Below are 21718 nucleotides of genomic sequence, written 5' to 3'. Positions count from 1 at the left end.
AGTCAAAGCTATGGTTTTTACAGTAGTCATTATGAATGTGAGTGTTGGATCATAGAGAAGGTTGAGTGCTGAAGAATTGATGCTTTTGAACTGTGGTGTTGAAGAAGACACTTGAGAGTCCCTCGGACTGCAAGGAGATCAAACCAGTCAATCCTAAAGAAATGTCTTGAATATTCATTGGACGGACTAATGCTGAGGCTGAAGCTCCAATACTTTGGCCACCTGTTGCAAAGAACCAACTCATTGGGAAAGAACTGAGGCTGGGAAAGATTGAGGGTGGGAGGAGAATGGAGCAACAGAAGATGGGATGGTTGGATGGCATCACTGACTCAGTGGACATGAGTTAGAGCAAACTCTGGGAGATCATGAAGCACAGGGAAACCTGGTATGCTGCAGTCCATGGGGTTGCAAAGATTCAGACACAACTGAGCGACTGAACAACAGCAACTACCAAAGAGGTGCCCAGTGCTGTGAGAGCCTGGTTAAGGAGGGACCTGATCAGGGATGTCAGGAAAAACATCTCTGAGGAAATGACACTTGAGCTGATAGCTGAAGATGCATATGAATTTGAGCAAACTCCAAGGGTGGTGGAGGACAGAGGAGCCTCTTGTGCTGCAGTCCATGGGGTCGCAAAGCGTCAGACACAACTTAGCTACTGAACAACACCAACTGCAAAGAAGGTAGTGCATCCCAGGGGTTGGCAAATGCCCTTTTTGCAGGAAGAAGCATGGCAAATACAAGAGACTGAAAGACAACCGTATGGTTAAGAAGAGCAGGCAGAAGGGAGCAGAAAATGAGGCAGGGCTGGAGCAGTAGGCCATCAATGAGATATTGCTTTGAAGTAATCATTTTCTCCAGAAAAATATAATTTAAATCAAGGGGTCACATGATCAGACTTGGGTATTAAAAAGATCACTTTGGGTATATTGGAAAGTTACATATCAGAAAACAAAAAACAAATAGGATATGGGTAAGTGAGGTAGACTCCTGAAATATAAGATAGAATTTGGCTTGAATTAGGGTAATGAAAAGGGCTACAGAAAATTTATTGTTGGAGGGACATTTGGTAGGAAAAATTGTCAGGGCTTGGTGATAGACTGGATATAATGTTAAGGGAGAAGGATATGTGAAAGAGGACTTCTAAGTTTCTGGTTGGCATAATTAGATGAATCACTGAGATGTTTTTCATGGGATTTGATGGGAAAAGACCAGTTTAATGGGGGTTCAAAGTAGCTATGATTGTTGAGTTCAATTTTTATTGTATTGAGTTTAAGATACTTTTCAGACACCCAAGGATAATATCTGTACAGATCCAGGACTCTGTTAGAGACACACATTTGTGAGTCATTTGCCTACGGTACAAAGGGTATTGATACAATTTGCTCACATGCACGCTTAATCGTGTCAGATTCTTTGTGACCCTTTGGACTATTGCCTGCCAGGCTCCTCTGTCCATGGGATTCTCCAGGCAGGAATACTGGAATGGGTTGCCATTTCCTCCTCCAGGGGACCTTCCTGACCCAGGTAAAGAACTGGCATCTCCTGCACCGCAGGCACATTCTTTACCTGCTGAGCCATCGGGGAAGCCTGATAGGACTGAGACAGAGTGTTGAGTGTTGAGTAAGACCAGGTGTTGAGAGAACCCCAACAAAAGATGCCTGAGTAGGGAGGATAAATCTTAAAAGGAGACTGAAAAGAAATAGCCAAAGATGTAGGAGGAAATCAGGGGACTGCTTTATTTGTGAATATCTCGAGGAGAGAGAAGTCAATGAATAAAACAGTGCTATGAGGTCAAGTAATCTTAAATTGGCCATTGCAACACAATCACAGTCCAGTGAAACGGCTGATAATGGTCTCTGAGTCACAAAGTCCTCCATCATAGATCACAGATCAGGAGCCCTTATGAAGTCTGTAGTCAGGTTCACTGGTGTTCCTAGGCCAATGCTTGAAATTATGTGCTTCATCTGTATTTAGGATCAAATAACACATTAAACATCCAGACTCTAAAATAATGAGTCACTACATTCAAAGGACGAGGTCTGTATGCATATGATTAAAGGGAAATTCTTCAACAGTCATAACTTGGGCCAGAAATAACAAAATTACTAGGAGAAAATCAGTTATGCATATCGTGCTGTGCTATGCTTAGTCACTCAGTCATGTCCGACTCTTTGTGACCACATGTACTGTAGCCCACCCGGCTCCTCTGCCATGGGGATTCTCTAGGCAAGAATACTGGAGTGGGTTGCCATGCCCTCCTCCAGGGGATCTTCCCAAACTAGGGATCAAGTCCAGATCTCCCACACTGCAGGCAGATTCTTTACAGTCTGAAACACCAGGGAAGCCCATAAATACTGGAGTGGGTAGTCTATCCCTTCTCCAGGGGATCTTCCCAACCTAGGAATTGAACCGGGGTCTCCTGCATTGCAGGCGGATTCCTTACCAGCTGAGCTACCAGGAAGCCCTATACATATCATACTGGCCTACAAAACTGACTCATGCTTCTCATCTTTCAAGTGATAGGCAGGAGGTCTATGGTCACCAGAATTCGGAGCATGAAAACCATAAACAAAATTAAATATCAACCACTTTGCATGATTAAAATGTAAACAAACAAGAATTCCTTCTTCAAGCAATCGGGCAAAGTTTCCAACATAGTTGAAAAGTGAATTAACATTTTTTTTGGTTACAAATTAAAATGAATCCCCCTTTTCTAAGAGGCTTAGAAATTCTGAATATATTATACCACATTCTCTTAACTCTGTAGACGAAAGGGAAAGAAAAGGAAGGAAATCCCCAGGTGCCAAAACAAAGAAGCTAGAAACCAGAGAAGAAACAAAGTGAAGTTCCACTGCCCTGAGGACATTTGCCCAATTTAGTAACTGGACCCTGGGAGGGGAAACAGCCCTTCCCTGAACAGAAGACAATGTCATAGCCAGCACAGCGTGGGGAGTGTACTTCCAAAATATCTTGCCCCCACATAGGGCTACACTCTCAATAAAAGTGCAGGAAAAAGCCCTTTAGAGAAACAAAGAAAGGTGTACAGTTTCAGTCTTGACTGTTAGGAATCAAATGTTTCCTAAATTCAGAACATTTTGAGATTCAAATACATACAACCTTCATGTTCCAGAAAATACCACTTTGAGGCTGTACCACGCTGATGGTGCCATGGGATACCTTGCAGAAGCAAATGCTCAGACCCAAGTTCAGAAGCAGCACTACCGAGATGAGGTCATGTGATCTGTGTCCATGGTGCCATTCAGTAGAGTACCCACTGTCTTTTTAATGAAGGAGACTGGATCAATTGGAAAAATAAGAAATCTTGGTCCCCTACATCCCTCATTTTCAAAATCAAGTATGGCGAAATGAAAACAGTAAAACTTGGCAACTACAGACTGTGGGCCAAACTTGACCTACTTCTGTTTCTAAAATCTCATTTTATTGGAGCAAAGTCACCCCCATTCATTTACACTTTGTTTGTGACTGCTTTCAGTCATCAATGGTAAAGTCAAGCAGTTACAACGAGACATATATGGCTCATGTATGTGTGTGCATGCCCAGTCACTTCAGTCATGTCTGACTCTTGGGGACCTTATGGATTATGTAGCCTGCCAGACTCCTCTGTCTATAGGTTTCTTGAGGCAAGAATACTGGAGTGGGTTGCCAAGCCCTCTTCCAGGGGATCTTCCCAATCCAGAGGTTGACCCCACATCTCTTATGTCTACTGCACTGGCAGGCAGGTTCTTTACTTACTGAGACAGCTGGGAAGCCCCATATACAGCCCACAAAGCCTAAATATGTATTATCTGGCCCTTTACAGAGAACTTTTGCTGATTTCTATAAAATAACATGGGAATCCCTGATGGCTCAGGGAAATCCCAAGGACAGAGGAGCCTGGTGGGCTACAGTCCATGGGGTTGCAAGAGTTGGACACAACTTCAGCAACTAAACCAACACTGTAAAATAACATGGAAGAATATTTTTATGATTTGGAGATAGGTAGACCCCCAAAAGTACTAATGAAGAAGGAAATGACTGATAAATTGGACTACACTAAAATTATGAACTTCTGATTATTAAAATATAACATTAAAATAATGAAAATGCAAGCCACAGAGATATAATATTCACAATGCCTGTTTTTGAAAAAGGACTATGTCCAGAATGTACAAAGAATTCTTACACATCAATAACAAGGGGCAAAAGACTTGAACAGTCTTTTCACAAAAGGGAACATTCAAATGGCCAATAAACATGAAATTCCACTAGTCAGCAGGAAATGCAACTTAAAAACACAATTAACTGGTACTACACACTTACTAGAATGACCAAAATTAAACTTTTTAAAATATAATAATGTCAAGTGAAAAACAGAATCTTTCATATACTGCTGGTGGGAGTAAAAATGGTGTATTTACTGTGGGGAAAATGTAAGTATTTATAAAAGTTAAACATATATAAACTCTATCACCCAGAAATTTCAGCCTTAGTTATAGTCCCAATGAAATGCTTGTTTCCCAAACTACATACAAAAGAATGTTCATTAAACTTTACTCAGAATATCCAAAAACTAAAAACAAACTAAGAGTCTGTGAATAACACAATGGATGAACTGTGTTATTCATACAGTTAAATACCACACAGCAATCAAAAAAACAAATTCTTGACACATGCATCATGGATGGATATGTACGCGTTCGACTGCCAGGGCCACCGTAGCCAAGTACTACAGGCTAGGTGGCTCGAACAAGTTTATTTTCCTATAGTTGTGGAGGCTAGACATCCAAGATCAGGTATCCAGAGGTTTGGTTTCTTCTGAAGCCATTCTCCTTGACCACCTCACTCACTGTGGCCTTGCATGGTCATCCCTCTGTATTCAGTCTTATAAGGATTCCAGTCATTGGATCAGGGATCACCCATATGACTTCATTTTATCTTAACTGTGTGTGTTTTTTTAAGATCCTGTCTCCAAATACAGTCATATCCCGAGGTGCTAGGGTTAGGACTTCAACCTATGAGTCTGAGGTGGGGCATAATTCAGCCCATAATTATATACATACAAATAAAAGTGAAAGAGTGAAACAAGCCAGACAAAAAAGTGTACATTGCATGATTCCAAAAACAAATGCACATGGCAATAAAAGCTAGGACAATTGTGGTTATTCTCTGGGGTTAAGTCATTGGAGAAAACATGGAGTTTTCTGGGGTGCTGGTAATGTCCTTGTTCTTGTCTGGGTGGTATCTGTACATGGTGTTTATCTGTAAAGATTTGTTTAGCCATATTGTCATGATTTATTTGTCTGCATCTATCTTATAGGTTGATTTTTTTAAAAGTTTATTTAAAGTTTAAAACTTCAAACCAAAGCAACAAAAATGAGTACCAACTTTCAACATGTGTTCACAATAAAAACACAAGGAAGCAGATCAACACGAGCAAGTTTGTAAGAAACAAGCACTTGGCTGGACCAGCGCTTTAAGGATTTGTATTATTGAAAGCAGATAATAAAATAAATGTTTAAAGAAATAATAGAGGAGAATAAAAACATAATCAAAGGACAAAATATTACTAAGACCAAATAGACTGGAAAGTACTCAAATAGAACTCATAGAAATAAAAAAATATAATCAATTAAATTAAAACTTTGATTTTAAGAGGAGTTAAAGATCAGTTTTGGAGAAGGAAATGGCAACCCACTCCAGTATTCTTGCCTGGAGAATCCCATGGACAGAGGAGCCTTGTGGGCTACAGTCTATGGGGTCACAGAGAGTCGGACACGACTGAAGGGACTTAGCACGCACACACGCAAAGATCAGTTTAGAAATGCTGTTGTTGTTCAGTTGCCAACTAGTCTCCAACTCTTAAATCAATGGACTAGAAGACAGCTCTGAAGAAACCATTCAAAATACTGAGAAAAAGAGATGGAAAAATAAAAAAGAAATTAAGACATGGAAAAATCAAATAAGAAATAGTGACAGATACTGAACTGAAATTCTAGAATAAAAACATATGTATCCCGATCTCTATATCAATTTATCTATCTATAAATCTATTGATCATGGCTTATTTTCAAGAATTATAAAAGATAGAAATCTACAAACTAAAAACACATAATGAATGCCAAATAAGAAAACAACAACAAAATCAATTAATGAATTAATTCATTTATAATTACTAAATGAATTTAACTTGCTAAATTAAATTAAACTGACCTTAAACCCTGCCCCCAAATAGTTAATCTGGGGGAAATTAAAGTGACAGTTTATTTGGTTTTCTTTCCTAGTTAATGATCATCTGATTATTGACACCAAAATTCAAGAAACAAAAATTCTCTCTCAATCCTTCTCCAGCTACTCCATACTATATAACATAGTTCCATTGAAATAATGTTATGCAAACAAGTCTTCGAATGATTTTAATGCTGCTTTGAAATTCTACCTCTTTAAGGACCTACAAAATATTTGCCTTATGCTAAGAATATTCACCCAAATAACTTTTTATAGTTCATTTTCTGAAACAATCACTGCAGGCTGTGGAAGTGATTGATAAATGTCCTCTTAAAGCTGATTCAGAATACATCAGTCTTTGCAAATAAAAAATCATCTTCAAAGAAACTTCTCAGATATTTATATTTTGAGTGTCACCAGTATCCCTCCCTGATGACTTTTGCCTGATCCCTGAATTTAATAATGATCTGTTATTATGTGTTCATGGGAAATATTACATTTTGAGTGATTTGTCAAAATTTCCTATTCTTTCAGCAAAAATAGATCCTCCAGTCATGAATATAACCCACGTTAATGGATCTTTGTTAGTAAATCTCCATGCTCCCAACTTACCATACAGAGACCAAGAAGGGGAAAATGTGTCAATGGAATACTATGAGCTAGTATATCGAGTCTTCATATTTAACAATTCACTGGAAAAGGTAAGTTCAGATAGATAAATTTGGTATTTTTCCTTCTGTTTAAGTAACATTCTAGCCGTGAAACAGGTCCTGTCTTTTGCTACTCTACCCCTTCTCATTTTTCCTTATCTTTTTCTAGTTCCTTCTCCCTTTCACCCTCATTGATAAGCAATTGATGGTTACCATCACCATCAGAATTGCGTGCACACTTGCACCTTTTTAATCTCTCAGTTGGTTTCCATTTGATCGTCCCTGTATATCTAAAGATTGATATTAACAATATTCAGTTCCATTTGATGGTCACAAATATTCATTTTTATGGAATCTTTACACACTTTTAAGTGGCTTTTGGATCAGAGCATTACATATTTGTGCCAATTTTGCTATGATATTATAATTTCCCATTGGTGCCTTTATTTAGGTCTGGTGGTCAACTAAATGTTCCCCTTTTTGATATCCATCTAAGACAGGGTTCTTTTGGCTATAAAAACAACAGAAACCCATTCAAACTGGTTCAAATAGGAAAGTGGAGAGGAGAGGATTTTTCGGAGAAGGCAATGGCACCCCACTCCAGTACTCTTGCCTGGAAAATCCCATGGACAGAAGAGCCTGGTGGTCTGCAGTCCATGGGGTCGCTAAGAGTCAGACACAACTGAGCGACTTCACTTTCACTCTTCACTTTCATGCACTGGAGAAGGAAATGGCAACCCACTCCAGTGTTCTTGCTTGGAGAGTCCCAGGGATGCGGGAGCCTGGTGGGTTGCCATCTATGGGGTCACACAGAGTCAGACACAATTGAAGCGACTTAGCAGCAGCAGCAGCAGCAAAGATCAATCTTAAGGCAGCTGGAAGCAAGAAATAAAGTGTGGCCAGGCTTTATAATGACTGGGAAGGAGAACTGGAGAAGTAAGTCACATGTCTACAGTTGTCTCCAAGTCTACTCTATTCTCCTCACTGCACAGTTCAAATTCTTAAAAAAGAGACTCTGACCACTGGGGCAATCAATGGACATCACTCACGAAGGAGTCATGTGGTTCCTTCTCAGCTACGTGACCTGTCCCTTTCTCAGTCTGAGAACTAGGACTCGGGAGATGGAGGATGTGTCTGGGAGGTAGCTCTACAGCCCACTACTACTGTGGTCATGAACAACTTAGTTTTATCAAAAATAGAGCAAGCCAATGACTTACTGAAAACTGTTTATCATCTCATTTTTCCCCCTTGTGTGCAGGAGCAAAAGGTGTATGAAGGAGCTCACAGAGTTGTTGAAATTAAAGTTACCTCACCTCACACTGGTTACTGTGTAGTGGCTGAGCTATACCAGCCCATGTTAGACAGAAAAAGTCAGAGAAGCCGAGAGAGATGCGTGGAAACTCCTTGAAGTACTCTGCAGAGTGCAATTCAAAGCTCTCTGAGAATGAGACGATTTGTTTTGAAGAATCTTACTGAAAGCCATTCTTATATTTTCTTTTTTTTTAAAATTGAAGTATAGGTGATTTACAATGTTACAATGTTAGTTTTTATATTTTCTTAACACAGTGTTCACCATTATACTTCAGGGACTTTATTTAATAGTTCTTTCTTCTTTTATATTTTATTTGTAAATTAAAAATAAGAAGTACCTCTCTCCCCCACCCCCAAAATCATCAGAATTTAAAAATTTAGAAAAAAAGGACTCTCTGAAATACAGAATTTTGTTTACATTTCTAACATCTCTAACACAATCTCCATTCTTCCAAGTCTGCTAAATAAAAACTAAAGAACCAAAGAGGTGTAGGCATTTTTAAAAAAATATTCTTGAATAAATCTTTAAAAATAGTTTTACAAACAAGTGATCCAGATATAATTCTTTTTCAGTCTCTATTGACAGTTAACGTGACATAGGTAATTCAACTTTAACAAAAGTGGAATTTTTGTGTGAAGAAGTATTTTCCCATATGTTTTTATTTTATACGAATATACTCCAAAGACATTCATTTTCCATTATATAATATTCCTACTTAATGAACCAATATTTTATTTTAAGTTCTACCCTATGTAAATAAGAATGGTATTTTAAAAAAGCTTCTCACAGTCTCTGGGTTAGTATCTGAATAGTTTATCAACAATAACATCTAAACACCAAAGAACGCCTACTCAATACAACTTCCCTCATTTAGCACATACTCACATTAATATTCGGAGAAGGCAATGGCAACCCAATCCAGTACTCTTGCCTGGAAAATCCCATGGATGGAGTGGCCTGGTAGGCTGCAGTCCATGGGGTCGCTAGGAGTCGGACACAACTGAAGTGACTTAGCAGAAGCAGCAGCAGCACATTAATATTTTTTTTCTGTTTTTGTTTTCATTTTTAATACTGCCTGAGAAGACTATATCCTTATTCTCAAAATCAGGTATAATAATTTTCAGCAACAAGTTAAAAACTAATGCCTAACTCTAAACTACACCACACTCATTACCCAGCCCTTCCAGTGAAGGGTCTCCTGCCAGTGGGATCTTCATTATCTCTACATACAAGGATCTTTTGAATGACAGTTTGACTGGGGACATGGGAGATGGCTGGGGACGAGGTAGAAAGGTTGGCTTGCAGCTGAAAGCATAGCATGGGTGGTGGGTTTATTGGGAAAAGGAGCTGGTGCTGATAGAGATTGTAGGGCCATTAAAGACCTCCAACAACCTTCTAACAGCTCCATGTCCCAAGTGAGTAAAGATCTATGACCTTGGGCTCAAGTGGCCTTCCTCACTTGGGGCTCAGCCTTGCATATGTGTTTAAGGTTGTCTTTCTTGTGAAACAATATGAATTGGAGAACCTTTATACAATTTCTCATAAACATTGTTCAAACTGTGACAAAAGTATAGAGTTTCTGGTTTTACACAGTTACATGTATGCATGCATGCTCAGTTGCTCAGTTGTGTCTGACTCTTTGCAACCCCGCTGGACTGTAGCCCACCAGGCTCCTCCCTCCATGGAATTTTCCAGGCAAGAATACCGGATTGGGTTGCCATTTCCTACTCCAGGGGATCTTCCTGACCCAGAGATTGAACCCATGTCTCCTGAGTCTCCTACATTGGCAGGCAGAGTCTTTACCACTGAGCCACCTAGACAATAATAAACATTAAAAAGTATTCAGAAATGCAAGGAGGGAGATAGTAAGAGAGAAAGAGCTAGAGAATTAGCCTTACTGCTTTTCTATAAAGTTATAAAAAGCGAATTTGAGCATACGTCTCAAAACTAAAGTTACTTTAATCTGTGTTTTTGAATTATGCTTTTCTGGGGGGCTTACTGTCCTTTTCAGGGGCAATTAACAGCAATGGGATGGGTTGGGAGTAAGGATTATACATGGCCAACAGCATTTAAGTTTCTGAAGTTCAATAGTCCTAACGTCTGGCTTAAAAAAGTTATGGTTGCCTCATGAACGTTATTAGCTAGAATCAAGTTTTGTTTCATGTTTGCTATACTTTGTTTTTGCTTTCATACTTAGCCATATGGCTCGGGCATTCTTAAGCAACTATAAAATATGTTGTAACAAAGATATGTCATATTCTTCATTGTATTCGGAATATATTGTTATACTATTTCAATCAATAAACTTTTTTATAATCTTGTCTCTGTATTAATTCCTTCACAGTTATAAAAAACACCTCCATACACAAAAAGAATGTAGGTAGTCTTAACATTGAACATTATGTACAAACTAACTTCATTTCTTTTGCTCAGTGCTCAGTTGCTCAATCGTGTCTGACTCTTTGTAACCCCCTGGACTGTAGCCCTCCAGGCTCCTCTGTCCATGGAATTTTCCAGGCAAGAATACTGGAGTGAGTTGCCATTTCCTGCTCCAGGGGGATCTTCCTGACCCAGGGACTGAACCCACACCTCCTGTGTCTTCTGCACTGGCAGGTGGATTCTTTTCCACTGAGCCAGCCTCCTTTTAATTCCATGGGCCTGCCCAAGACACTCATGTGATGCCAACTTAGCAGAGTCAGAACTGCTATCCTCCTCCACCTGGAGTGGCCATTCTTTGCCCTGGAAGGAGGCATTACACTAACTCATAGCATTTCCCAGTCTGGGGATCAAAGTAACAGTTCAGACACGCGTCATACAACAGAGTCAGTGCTCCCTTGTCCTCTTCCACACTCACGTCTTCTTTACATTGAGCACTCAAGGTTCTAGAAGAATCCTGATGCTGCTCTGCTGGCTGTTGACTGGGAGGAGCAATCAGTGGGCTCAGCATACTTAACCAGTCCCTGTTATGTTGGAGGGTCTCCTGCGGAGACATGAGTCAGCAGCAACTCACCTCGGGGACAGCAGCACCAGCAGCAGCAATGCTGGGAGGTGCCCCTGGGCACGAGCCCTCCCAGAGATTGCCAACAATTCCATTATAGAGCCTGTAGACTTCAGGGCTCAATAAATCTATTTTTTAAATGAATTTTTATTGGAATATAGTTACTTTACCAAGTTGTGTTAGTTTCTACTTATAGCAAAATGAGTCAACTATATATATATCCCTTTCAATAAATCTTCTAATTTTTTTGCTTTGCATTTTGAAGTATCTATTATTTGGGTTTTTGAAGGATAGACTTGTGAAGCCTGTCAGACGAAATCTTAATTAGACTTGCTAGACCCACACTAAGTTCCAGCCAGAACGGAGCAGAGTTGAGCAGGACTTGAGGCATTCATTGATCTTGAAAAAGAAAAGTGAAAGTCTTAGTTGCTCAGTCATGTCCGACTCTTTGCGAACCCATGCACTGCAGCCCACCAGACTCCCCTGTCCATGGAATTCTCCAGGAGTGGGTTGCCATTTCCTTCTCCAGGGGATATTTCCAACCCAGGATTGAATCCCAGTCTCCTGAATTGGAGGCAGATTCCTTATCATCTGAGCCACTAGGGAAGCTTATCACTGATCTGGCCCTACGATCAAATGGCAATTCCACATTTACAGGTTCTCAGGCCAAAAACTCTGGAGCCATCTTTTTTTCCCCTGTTTCAGTCACATTCCATATTCAATCTGTCAGTAAATTCTCTTGGATCTAAACTCCAAAATACAACATTTCTCACAACTACCTTATTCCAGGCCAACAGCCTTTCTCATCTGGATGATTTCTAGAGCCACCTGGCTAGTCTTCCTCTTTGCTCCTGCCTCGCTCTCGTCTGGTCTCAGCAGGATAGCCGGGTGATCTTCTAAATGTAAATTAGATCATGTCACTCTTCTGCTCCTAATCCTCCAGTGTCTCCCCATCTCATACAGGTAAAAAAAACAACCAAAGTTCTTCTCATGGTCCCCAAGACCCTGGATGATCTAATTCCTTAGCTCATAATCTCTCAGACCTCATTTCCTGATTTCAGCTATTCTCACTCTGCTCCAGTACACTGACTCTGCTGCTTGGCCCTAGAATGAAAATGCTCTTGCCCCGAGGCCTCTATACCAGCTGCTTCATGGAGAGCAGTGCTAGAAAGCCATAGGCTCATGCCATCACCTCTAGCAAGTATTTACTGGAACGTTGCCTTACCACTCAGGTTTCCCTCATCATTCAGTCTAAAGTTGCAAACTACCCATTACAATTCTCTCTGCTCCTCATTTTCCCCCACAGCACTTAAACCATTTGATGCACTGTAGTTTACTTATTTGTCTTGTTAATTGTTTATCTTTCCCTCCTCCACTAGGGCTCTCATTTTGTTTGGTTTGGTTTTGTTCCCACAGCTGTCTCTTCATTCTCTAAAACAGAACCAATGCACGGCAGATGTTCAATTCATATTTGTCAGATAATTTAATGAAACAAGAGTAGAACCACTAAGATCATGGGAGAAGTGGTGAGGAGGACAGGAGGGGGAGCTTTTCTTATCATTTTGTACAAGCTACTGCCTATTCTTCTCCATAAGTTAGTGTGAGAGAGCAAGCCACTCTTGACAAAGTTGTAATAATGGAGATAAGCAGAGAACAGCTTGAGGGCAGCTCTGAGCAGAGAGCTCTCCTAGAGTAATTGTTTCTTCTTCCAACTCAACTGTCATTTCGTAGGCATTGTTTGTTCTCCTTGGATAGTGGTCAAGCCCAGAAGTCCCATCCCAGATTTTCTTTAAAAGGATGGAGGGAGAGACATTGGGAATGTGAAAAGGGCATGCCCACTTTGATGAGGAGGAATTTTAGAGAGTGTTCTCAAAATAGGGTTGAGGTAAGAGTTCATGGCATAAATTCATTTCTAGGATGGGTTCTCATAGGACAGCAACCCAAGATCAAGCTTGGGATTATTTGTATGAGTTCTATGGAGCTTCCCAGGTGGCATTAGTGGTAAAGAATCTGCCTGTCAATGCAGGAGATGCAGAAGACACTGGTTCTATCCCTGGGTCCAGAAGATTCCCTAGAGTAGAAAACAGCAATCCACCCCAGTATTCTTGCCTGGAAAATTTCATGGACAGGGAAGCCTGGCAGGCTACAGTCCATGGGGCCTCAGAGTCGGACATGACTGAGTGACTAAACACACACATGAGTTTTATGATATAAAACATGAGTTTTATGACATCCTTAGCAATGGCTTTTTTGCCAGAAAAAAAAACTATTCAGAGGATATTTGGATTGTTTTCAATTAATACTTGATTTATGAGAATGACAAATTCAAATCCCTTATTATTCTTTGTTTCTCAGTTCAACTTATAAACCTTATTACTCTGTTTATAAATCTGGCAATCTTTAAATAATCACTTTTAAGAGGGCTTTTACAATTTAAGTGAATTATTCTCTATATCTATAAATTTAATATATTCCATATTCTTTTGACTATCTCAATTGTATAACACAAAGTTTTCAAAAACTGTAAGAGATCTGATAGTTTACTCCAATTAGAAGCACCAAATTAGCTTGTCAATATTTTTTCAATGCTGACAGCAGATATGAGACTCCTGGGTCAGAGACAAAGAGCTTTAACACTCATGGCAATAACATGACACAGAGTATCATCATTTTGCATCAGTTCACTGTTCAATAGGTCTGGGTTAGAACCCAGATATAATATGACAACTAAATTGAATGTGATATCCTAAATGGGATCAAGAAACAGAAAAAAAAAAGGACATTAAGTTAAAATTAAGGATTTCTGAATAAAGCATGGACTTTAATTAATAATAAGGTATCATGATTGGGTCATTCATTATGACAAGTATATATTACCAACATCAGATAATAATAAGGGAAATTAGGTGTAGGTATATGTGAAACCTCTGTACTATCTTCATAATTTTTTTATTAGTTCAAAACTGTTTTTAAAGAGTTTCTAAAGTTCAGTAGATAAAAAGTATTAAATAATAGAACATATTGTACTTGAATATTGAAAACACTGTGAAAATTGTAGTCAATGACTAAAGTTCAGAACACTGGTTTTGCACTTACCAAGAATGTGTGAACTAGCTGCTGAACACTCACTCATCCTCACCACTGTGATGTAAGAAGATGTGTGATCTAACCGCATTAGTGTCCACCAGTAGGTTACAATTTCAGATGACTCTTAGGCAGCACTAATTAGAATTCGTTCATCAACCACCCTGAGAATGAGCAGAGACTAACCACCGAAAGCAGAGCTGAAACTTCTCCAAGGGTGAAGCATGTCTTTCTCTGGAGGGAACTGGGGCTCCTTGGTTTCTGGGTTCTCAGGGGATTTCTTAGGTGGGGAGTCACTGGTAACACCAGGCTCTGGTTTACCACAGGGACGTGGCTCTCCAGAAGCTTTTGTCTTTCAGCAATCTCCTTGGTAAACATGATTCCTTATTTGCACAGGCAAGACCTCACTCTGGAGGTAGAGAGAGTTAAGGACCACACTCACTGATGCGCCATCCCCAGTGGCTCCCTACCTTCTGTCATCTCACCCTGTTCACAATCATCTAGGGATTGCGGTACTGTCCTTCCATCAGCACTCAAGGTCCCAACGTGAGAGAAGAGAGTATCAACATTTCTCATCTGTAAAATCGAGGACAACAGGAAAGGGCTGGTCTAAGCCAGTGGTCTGGAACTTTAGCCTATGTGAGAATCTCTGGAGGGCTTGTTACAATGCAAGTCAGTGGGTTCCCCTCCAGGGTTTCTACTCAACAGAGGGTCAATAATTGACACTTCCAACAAGTCCCTGATGATACTGATGCTCCTGGTTGGAAAGACATTCTTTGAGTACCACTGGTTTAAATGATCTTGAGGACATCTTTCTACTTTCATGTTTATTGAATTCATGTATCTCAGACTCAAGTGATCATAAAAATCACCTGGGACTTTGGTTAAATATACAGATCAGCAGACTCCTCCGCAAACCTTCTGACTCAGAATCACCAGGAGAGCACCCCAAGTGATTCTTAAGATCAGAGGAGTTAAAAATATTCACTACATAAAAACTCAGGGTGCCATCAGTGAAGGTAGTGTTAGGTTGGAGTAGGGCATGGTGGGAAGATCACAGGACATCAAGGACAGCACACAGCCCCAGAAGAAATGGCTAAAGCTGAAGGAGGGGGTGAGAAGGAATTGTCAGGGACACGGTTAAATAAATTATGTATAGCTCTAATACTCTACATGTCCATGGATCTAATCATAGTCACTTATATTTGCCTAATGTCTTACATCTTAAAAAATATTCTTGTAAAATGAGTTGTGGTCTTATTACCCCCACCATAATATTCTGGAAACAGAGACTCAGAGAAGCTAAGTGACACGACCAACATCACAAAGCTATGCGTGGCAAAATCAGGACTAAAGTTCTTCTAAAGCCTAGACCAGTGGGTTTCTTCCCAAATAGCATTATTTGAAGTTAAAGAGCTTCTTTTCTTTAAACTATATGATCCATGCATCTCTGGAAACACAATTTCATCATGAAGATGCTCATTTCTTTGAATGTTTTGAAATCAATGATAGAAGTCTCTTTTAAAATAAAAATACTCTAAACCTTCATCGCCTAATACATGAGTGGGTTTAGGTAGATAAGGAGTAGAATGCTGATCTTAGTCTAGTAGGTAATAAAGCATATGCCACCTCCATTACCCCACCTCGTTCTGGCAGGAGGTAGGAAGAAAAAAATATAACAAAGGAAAGAACAGTGGGTAGGGTGGCAGATTCCCTCAAAGGTATGTTTTGAGGGGAGGGGTAGGGTGAGGAGTGAGTCATAGATCCTGCTTCCCAATTTTGCCTGAAGAGTCCCCAGTAATGCTAGTCAATTCAAATTAAACAGAAACTAATACTAATACTGGTTGAAAGCAATATGAGGCTTTCATTTGACCTAAATTCTCCTCTAATAGGTTAAGGGACAAAGAGAAACTTCTCCTTATAGAGGAAGACCCTGCCCAATGATAGCAACCAAGATGCTCCATGTAAAAGACCGTGTTCAAAATGCTACCAGCCAAGAAAGAAGTCTTATTCAGAATGAGACCAAGAATCTTCCTGGAGTTATTTCTGGCCCTCTTCTCTGAAAGGCAGATTCAGGACCGTGTTGTTTTTCCCTGGTGTGACCACCCCCCTTCTTTCCCGCAGCTTGTTTGTTGGGCGGGGGGAGCTGCTTGATTAAACAAGAGACTCAAGGAGAAGGCCGTTAGAAAATTGGAAAGAGCAGCAGCTAGAGACCAGATGCTCCTGCCTTATAAATTAGTAGAAGATTATGCACAGCCAGCTGTACCATATAAATGCCCAGTTTTTATACCACACCATGACCCTCTGTGTTTATCATATGGTCCAGCATCTGGTCAATTCCATCCCCAACTCCCATATATCTATTCAAATCAAGCATTGGCTGGGGATTTATTTATGTATATGCTTCAATCTCAATCAGGATACCCTCCTGAGGTCTTAACTTACAGTGTGGCAGGAGAGAATTAACCCAGCAAGTCCTTAGAAGTTGAGAAGGCCAAACGAGGAATGTATGTATGTCTGTAGATAATAAAGACTAGATATAGATATAAGAGATATAGATACAGGTATGTAAGTTTCAGAGTTTTTACATACCAAGATACAAATTTTCTTTGTTGTTGTTCATTCGCTAAGTCATAGCTGACTCTTTGTGACCCCATGGGCGGCCGCATGCCAGGCTCCCCTGTCCTTCACTATCTCCCTGAGTTTATTCAAGTGGATTTTCTAGAATAAGGTAAAAGTAATGTTTTGCTGCAGAAGGAAATAGCAACCCACCCCAGTATTCTTGCCTGGAGACTCCGATGGACAGAGGAGCCTGGTGGGCTATAGTCCATAGGGTCGCAAAGACTCGGACACGACTGAAGCAACATAACACAATGTTTTGTGTGCCTTCAATAATTAAGATAAAAAAAGAGACTTTCTTGTGTTTTTAAATCTTAAGTTAAACCTAAGGTTACAAAAAAAATTTTTCTAAGTTTCTTTCTTTTGTAAAGACAGATTTTTTTCCAAGAAAAAAATCCATTAATTGATTACTTGGCTTTGCGCGTCTTGTTTTAGATGTCTTGTTCATTTATTTTTAATGGGACCCAAGTTCTGTGGGCCCTATCTTATGGTACAGACCAAAGAATACTCTGATCTTCCCCTTACACCACACATCAAAACAAATTCTAGATTACCAAAGAACTAAATGGAAAAAACTTAAACCAAAAATAAACTTGGAAGAATACACTTTAACAATTTTTTTCTGATCTCTGGAAGGTAAAGACTTTTAGATCATAAAAACAAGGGAATAAGTTACAATAGAAACAGATTGATAGATTTTACTCCATTAAACTTTAAATTTTCTCAATCATCAAATTTAACACAAACTGAATTAAAGTCAAACAGCATGGTGTGATATTTTTTTTTTTTTGGTAACAGATAATGAAAAAAGAGTTAATAATCTTAACATATGAAGAAGTCCTGGGATTAATGAGGAAAACACCAAAGCAACAGATACATAGGAAAAAGACATAAATAAACAGTTCTCAACAGAGAAAACACAGTTTTCAGTAAATTTTTATTGCTCAATTCATTAGTAATGTTAAAAACTTCAGTTGAAACAAAGAACATTCCGCACCTATCAACTAGAAAAAGACTAAATTACAATAGCAAGGATGGAATGAGATCAATAAATAGGGCAATCAATCTGGAAAGCAAATTGGCTTCAAAGCGTTCGAATCCTTTGACACATTAATTTTATTTGGGGGCCTCATACTAAGGGTGAAAATTCCAAAATGCAGATACAAATTCAGGCACAGTGATATTCACTGCAGTGTTTAATAGCAAAACAAAGAGCGGAAACCATCTGAATGCTCTTCAACAATAGGGAAATGCCAAAGTACACTAGGACGTGTCCTTTAGACTATTATGTTCTAATCAAAAGTCACTCTTAGGAAAATCTGTAATGACATAGGAAGGGACATTCATATTTCTCTGCCCTAATTAATGCTGCACCTTTTCCAAGGACACTTGATCTGCATAAAGCTGTCTGCACAGTACTGAAAGGAATCAGGATGTTTCATCCACAAATACGCCAATTTGGCATAAAGATTATTTTAAGCTAAAGGAAATTAAGACTCAACAGAAAAAGGAAGACTTCTCTGCCTTCCCCTTACTTGCCTGCATGCAGGCATAAATTTCCGTTTGTGAAGGTAGCTTAAGTTCTCCCCACACTCCTATTCCAAAATGAGGAAAGTGACCTTTATTATGAGAGAGTCAAAACCAACCAAGATGACTCTGCATAAACAAACTTTACTAAAATAACCTGTGTCTTCCACTAGTTCCCCCATATATTTCCTAGTCACTTCCCCACAATTTACAGTCCCTTGAAATCCAAACCCTCTTTTGTGTGTCAAAATGTTACATAAGCTCCCAAGTCTAACCCCTCCTTTGAGTTTCACTTCTTTCCTGTGAATTCCTGTGCATGTAAAATATTAATAAATGTGTATTCCTTCTCTCCTGTTAATCTTTCTCGGTTACATTCACAGGTACCCAGACACAGAACCTAAGAGGACAGAGGAAAAGGTTTTCCTCCCTGACTGTTTTTAGCATGTAGAAATTCCTTTATGAATATTAGCTATTACAGTCATTCTCATTTAATCCTTGAAACAACCCTGGAAATTGGGATTGTTTTATCCATGTTATGAAAGAGTAAAGCAAGGCTCACTGAGGTCAAGTGCAGGGGTATCTAACTGAAATATGCTTGAACAAAGGTGGGTCAGAATCCACAGACCATGCTTTTCCCAACACATTCTGCTCAAAAACTGGAGAATTCAATAAGGCTCATCATAAAATTCAACAGTATTTCATATTAAAAGTTGTTTTCAAAAAAAAATTTGTTTTCCATTGTTTTCAAGGTTGCATTTTTGTACTGTGGGGTAGGTATGGAAAGAAACTGCTAAGAATGACTTTCGTAGGAAGGAGAATGGTTTAAGATCTTAAGAGTATTCAAAATTGAAGCAATATAAAAAAGAGCTATCATACTAATAGTAATACTTGACTTGCAAAAGAAAAAAAGTTAAAAAAAAATTTGTGGTAGAATGATATGCTTTCTTTTTTATGATTTTATCTCACTTCAAAGTCTTCTGATATCTGGAGGCACATATGCCTATAAAATACAGATCTGAAATCCTAAACCTGGACTCTGAAGTATATTATCGAATGGAATGCTATAAACGTTACCCAGCTGTTACCTATGCTTGCAGCAAACAGAGGTGTCTGAAAATGGCTTCAAGTAACTTGTAAATATCAGTGAGGCAAGAAAAGAAATTTGTTTGTTTCTACTACATCACAATGTTAAATGGATTCTCTTAATTAGATTTGGCTAACTACATTTCTCTTTGGTTTATTTTTGAAAGATAGCATCCCTCTGATCATAGTTGAGATGTATGTCAGTATGGAGGTCGGATCGTTACAATGAATAAGAGAAGGGGCTGCTGCAAAGTATGTCTCTGATACAGAAAGGAGTCACTGAAGACTTCAGAGTAATTTTGAAAAATATTTAAGTATTAGAGGGAAATAATCATCATGTAAAAACATTAAATTCAAAGAGAAGGTTTTTAAAAAGAGAAGGAGGTGAGGAAAATGAGTTGCCTCCTTTCTTCCAAGATTTCATTTTAACTTTTAGGGGGCACTCTGTGGAAAATTCTGAAAGAGATGGGAATATCAGAACACCTGATCTGCCTCTTGAGAAATTTGTATGCAGGTCAGGAAGCAACAGTTAGAACTGGACATGGAACAACAGACTGGTTCCAAATAGGAAAAGGAGTTTGTCAAGGCTGTATATTGTCACCCTGTTTATTTAACTTATATTCAGAGTACACCATGAGAAACACTGGACTGGAAGAAACACAAACTGGAATCAAGATTGCCGGGAGAAATATCAATAACCTCAGATATGCAGATGACACCACCCTTATAGCAGAAAGTGAAGAGGAACTAAGGAGCCTCTTGATGAAAGTGAAAGAGGAGAGTGAAAAAGTTGGCTTAAAGCTCAACATTAAGAAAAATAAGATTGTGGCATCCGGTCCCATCACTTCATGGGAAATAGATGGGAAAACAGTGGAAACAGTGTCAGACTTTATTTTTGGGGGCTTCAAAATCACAGCAGATGGTGACTGCAGCCATGAAATTAAAAGACGCTTACTCCTTGGAAGGAAAGTTAGACCAACCTAGATAGCATATTCAAAAGCAGAGACATTACTTTGCCAACAAAGGTTCATCTAGTCAAGGCTATGGTTTTTCCTGTGGTCATGGATGGATGTGAGAGTTGGACTGTGAAGAAGGCTGAGTGCCGAAAAATTGATGCTTTTGAACTGTGGTGTTGGAGAAAACTCTTGAGAGTCCCTTGGACTGCAAGGAGATCCAACCAGTCCATTCTGAAGGAGATCAGCCCTGGGATTTCTTTGGAAGGAATGACGCTAAAGCTGAAACTCCAGTACCCTGGCCACCTCATGTGAAGAGTTGACTCATTGGAAAAGACTCTGATGCTGGGAGGGATTGGGGGCAGGAGGAGAAGGGGATGACAGAGGATGAGATGGCTGGATGGCATCACTGACTCGATGGACGTGAGTCTGAGTGAACTCCGGGAGTTGGTGATGGACAGGGAGGCCTGGCATGCTGCGATTCATGGAGTTGCAAAGAGTCGGACACGACTGAGCAACTGATTTGATCTGATCTGGATGTACCATCTCGATGGACATGAGTTTGAGCAAGCTCCAGGAATTGATGATGGACAGGGAAGCCTAGCATACTGCAGTCCATGGGGTTGCAGAGAGTCAGGCACAACTGAGCAACTGAACTGAACTGAACTGAACTGGATGCAAACACGTCTGTAAATATGATCAGTGAGAAACAGCACATCTTGACTTGGAAGCACATTATCCAATGGAATACTGTAAATGTGACCACAGTTGTTTCCTTACAAACTACAAAATATAGGTGTGCCAACATGGTCCACCAAGTGGCTTTTAAATATTGACAGTGCAAGAAATATTAACTTGGTTTTACGTAATTGGGCAATATTGAGGTTTTTCCAGGCTTCAGATTTTACTGCTAGTAAAAGCTGTAAGTCGAGGCCTCCTTCATCACCAATTTCTTCCCCTTGGACCTCCCTGCAAACCCTTGTTACCAGCGTAGTAAACAGTTGAAACCCAGCATAATTAACCAATTTCACAAGATAGTTTTATCATCAACCTAGAATACAGGTGATACAAATGTCTTCCCCTCTTAAGGGAGAGCAAACCTATTTTAAAATCATCAGACATTTATGAGATCATCCTCTCTGACCTCTTTATTCCCAAGACAAGCATGGAGAGGGTGGGCAGCCAAGGACAGAGAGGGAAAATTTCACCTCTCTCCTTTAAAGTGTGCTTTAAAAGTAAACATCATATATTCGTCACAAGAAAGAAA

At 39.5% G+C, this 21718-nt stretch overlaps 1 protein-coding gene across 4 annotated transcripts in view; it reads left to right on the top strand.

Annotated features, from left to right (window-relative positions):
• Nucleotides 1–14041, top strand: part of IL22RA2 (interleukin 22 receptor subunit alpha 2) — a 30370-nt gene extending 16329 nt beyond the window's left edge. For 2 of the 4 annotated variants that reach the window (XR_009738564.1, XR_009738562.1), the window contains 2 exons: nucleotides 5318–5441; nucleotides 6760–6849. Coding sequence is in view for 1 of the 4 variants with exons in the window: in XM_061428105.1 (XP_061284089.1) it covers nucleotides 6760–6926; nucleotides 8134–8283 (317 nt within the window). In the remaining 3 variants the exon portion in view is untranslated. Of the gene's footprint in view, nucleotides 1–5317; nucleotides 5442–6759; nucleotides 6927–8133 lie in introns of those variants that run through there. The other 2 variants (XM_061428105.1, XR_009738563.1) reach the window with 2 other exon arrangements.
• The last annotated feature ends 7677 nt before the right edge of the window (nucleotides 14042–21718 follow it).

Source organism: Bos javanicus, chromosome 9 (genome assembly GCF_032452875.1).
Source record: "Bos javanicus breed banteng chromosome 9, ARS-OSU_banteng_1.0, whole genome shotgun sequence".
NCBI lineage: Eukaryota > Metazoa > Chordata > Mammalia > Artiodactyla > Bovidae > Bos > Bos javanicus.
The sequence above is the reverse complement of the archived record's forward strand: the minus strand, read 5'-3'. Positions and strand labels throughout refer to the sequence as shown.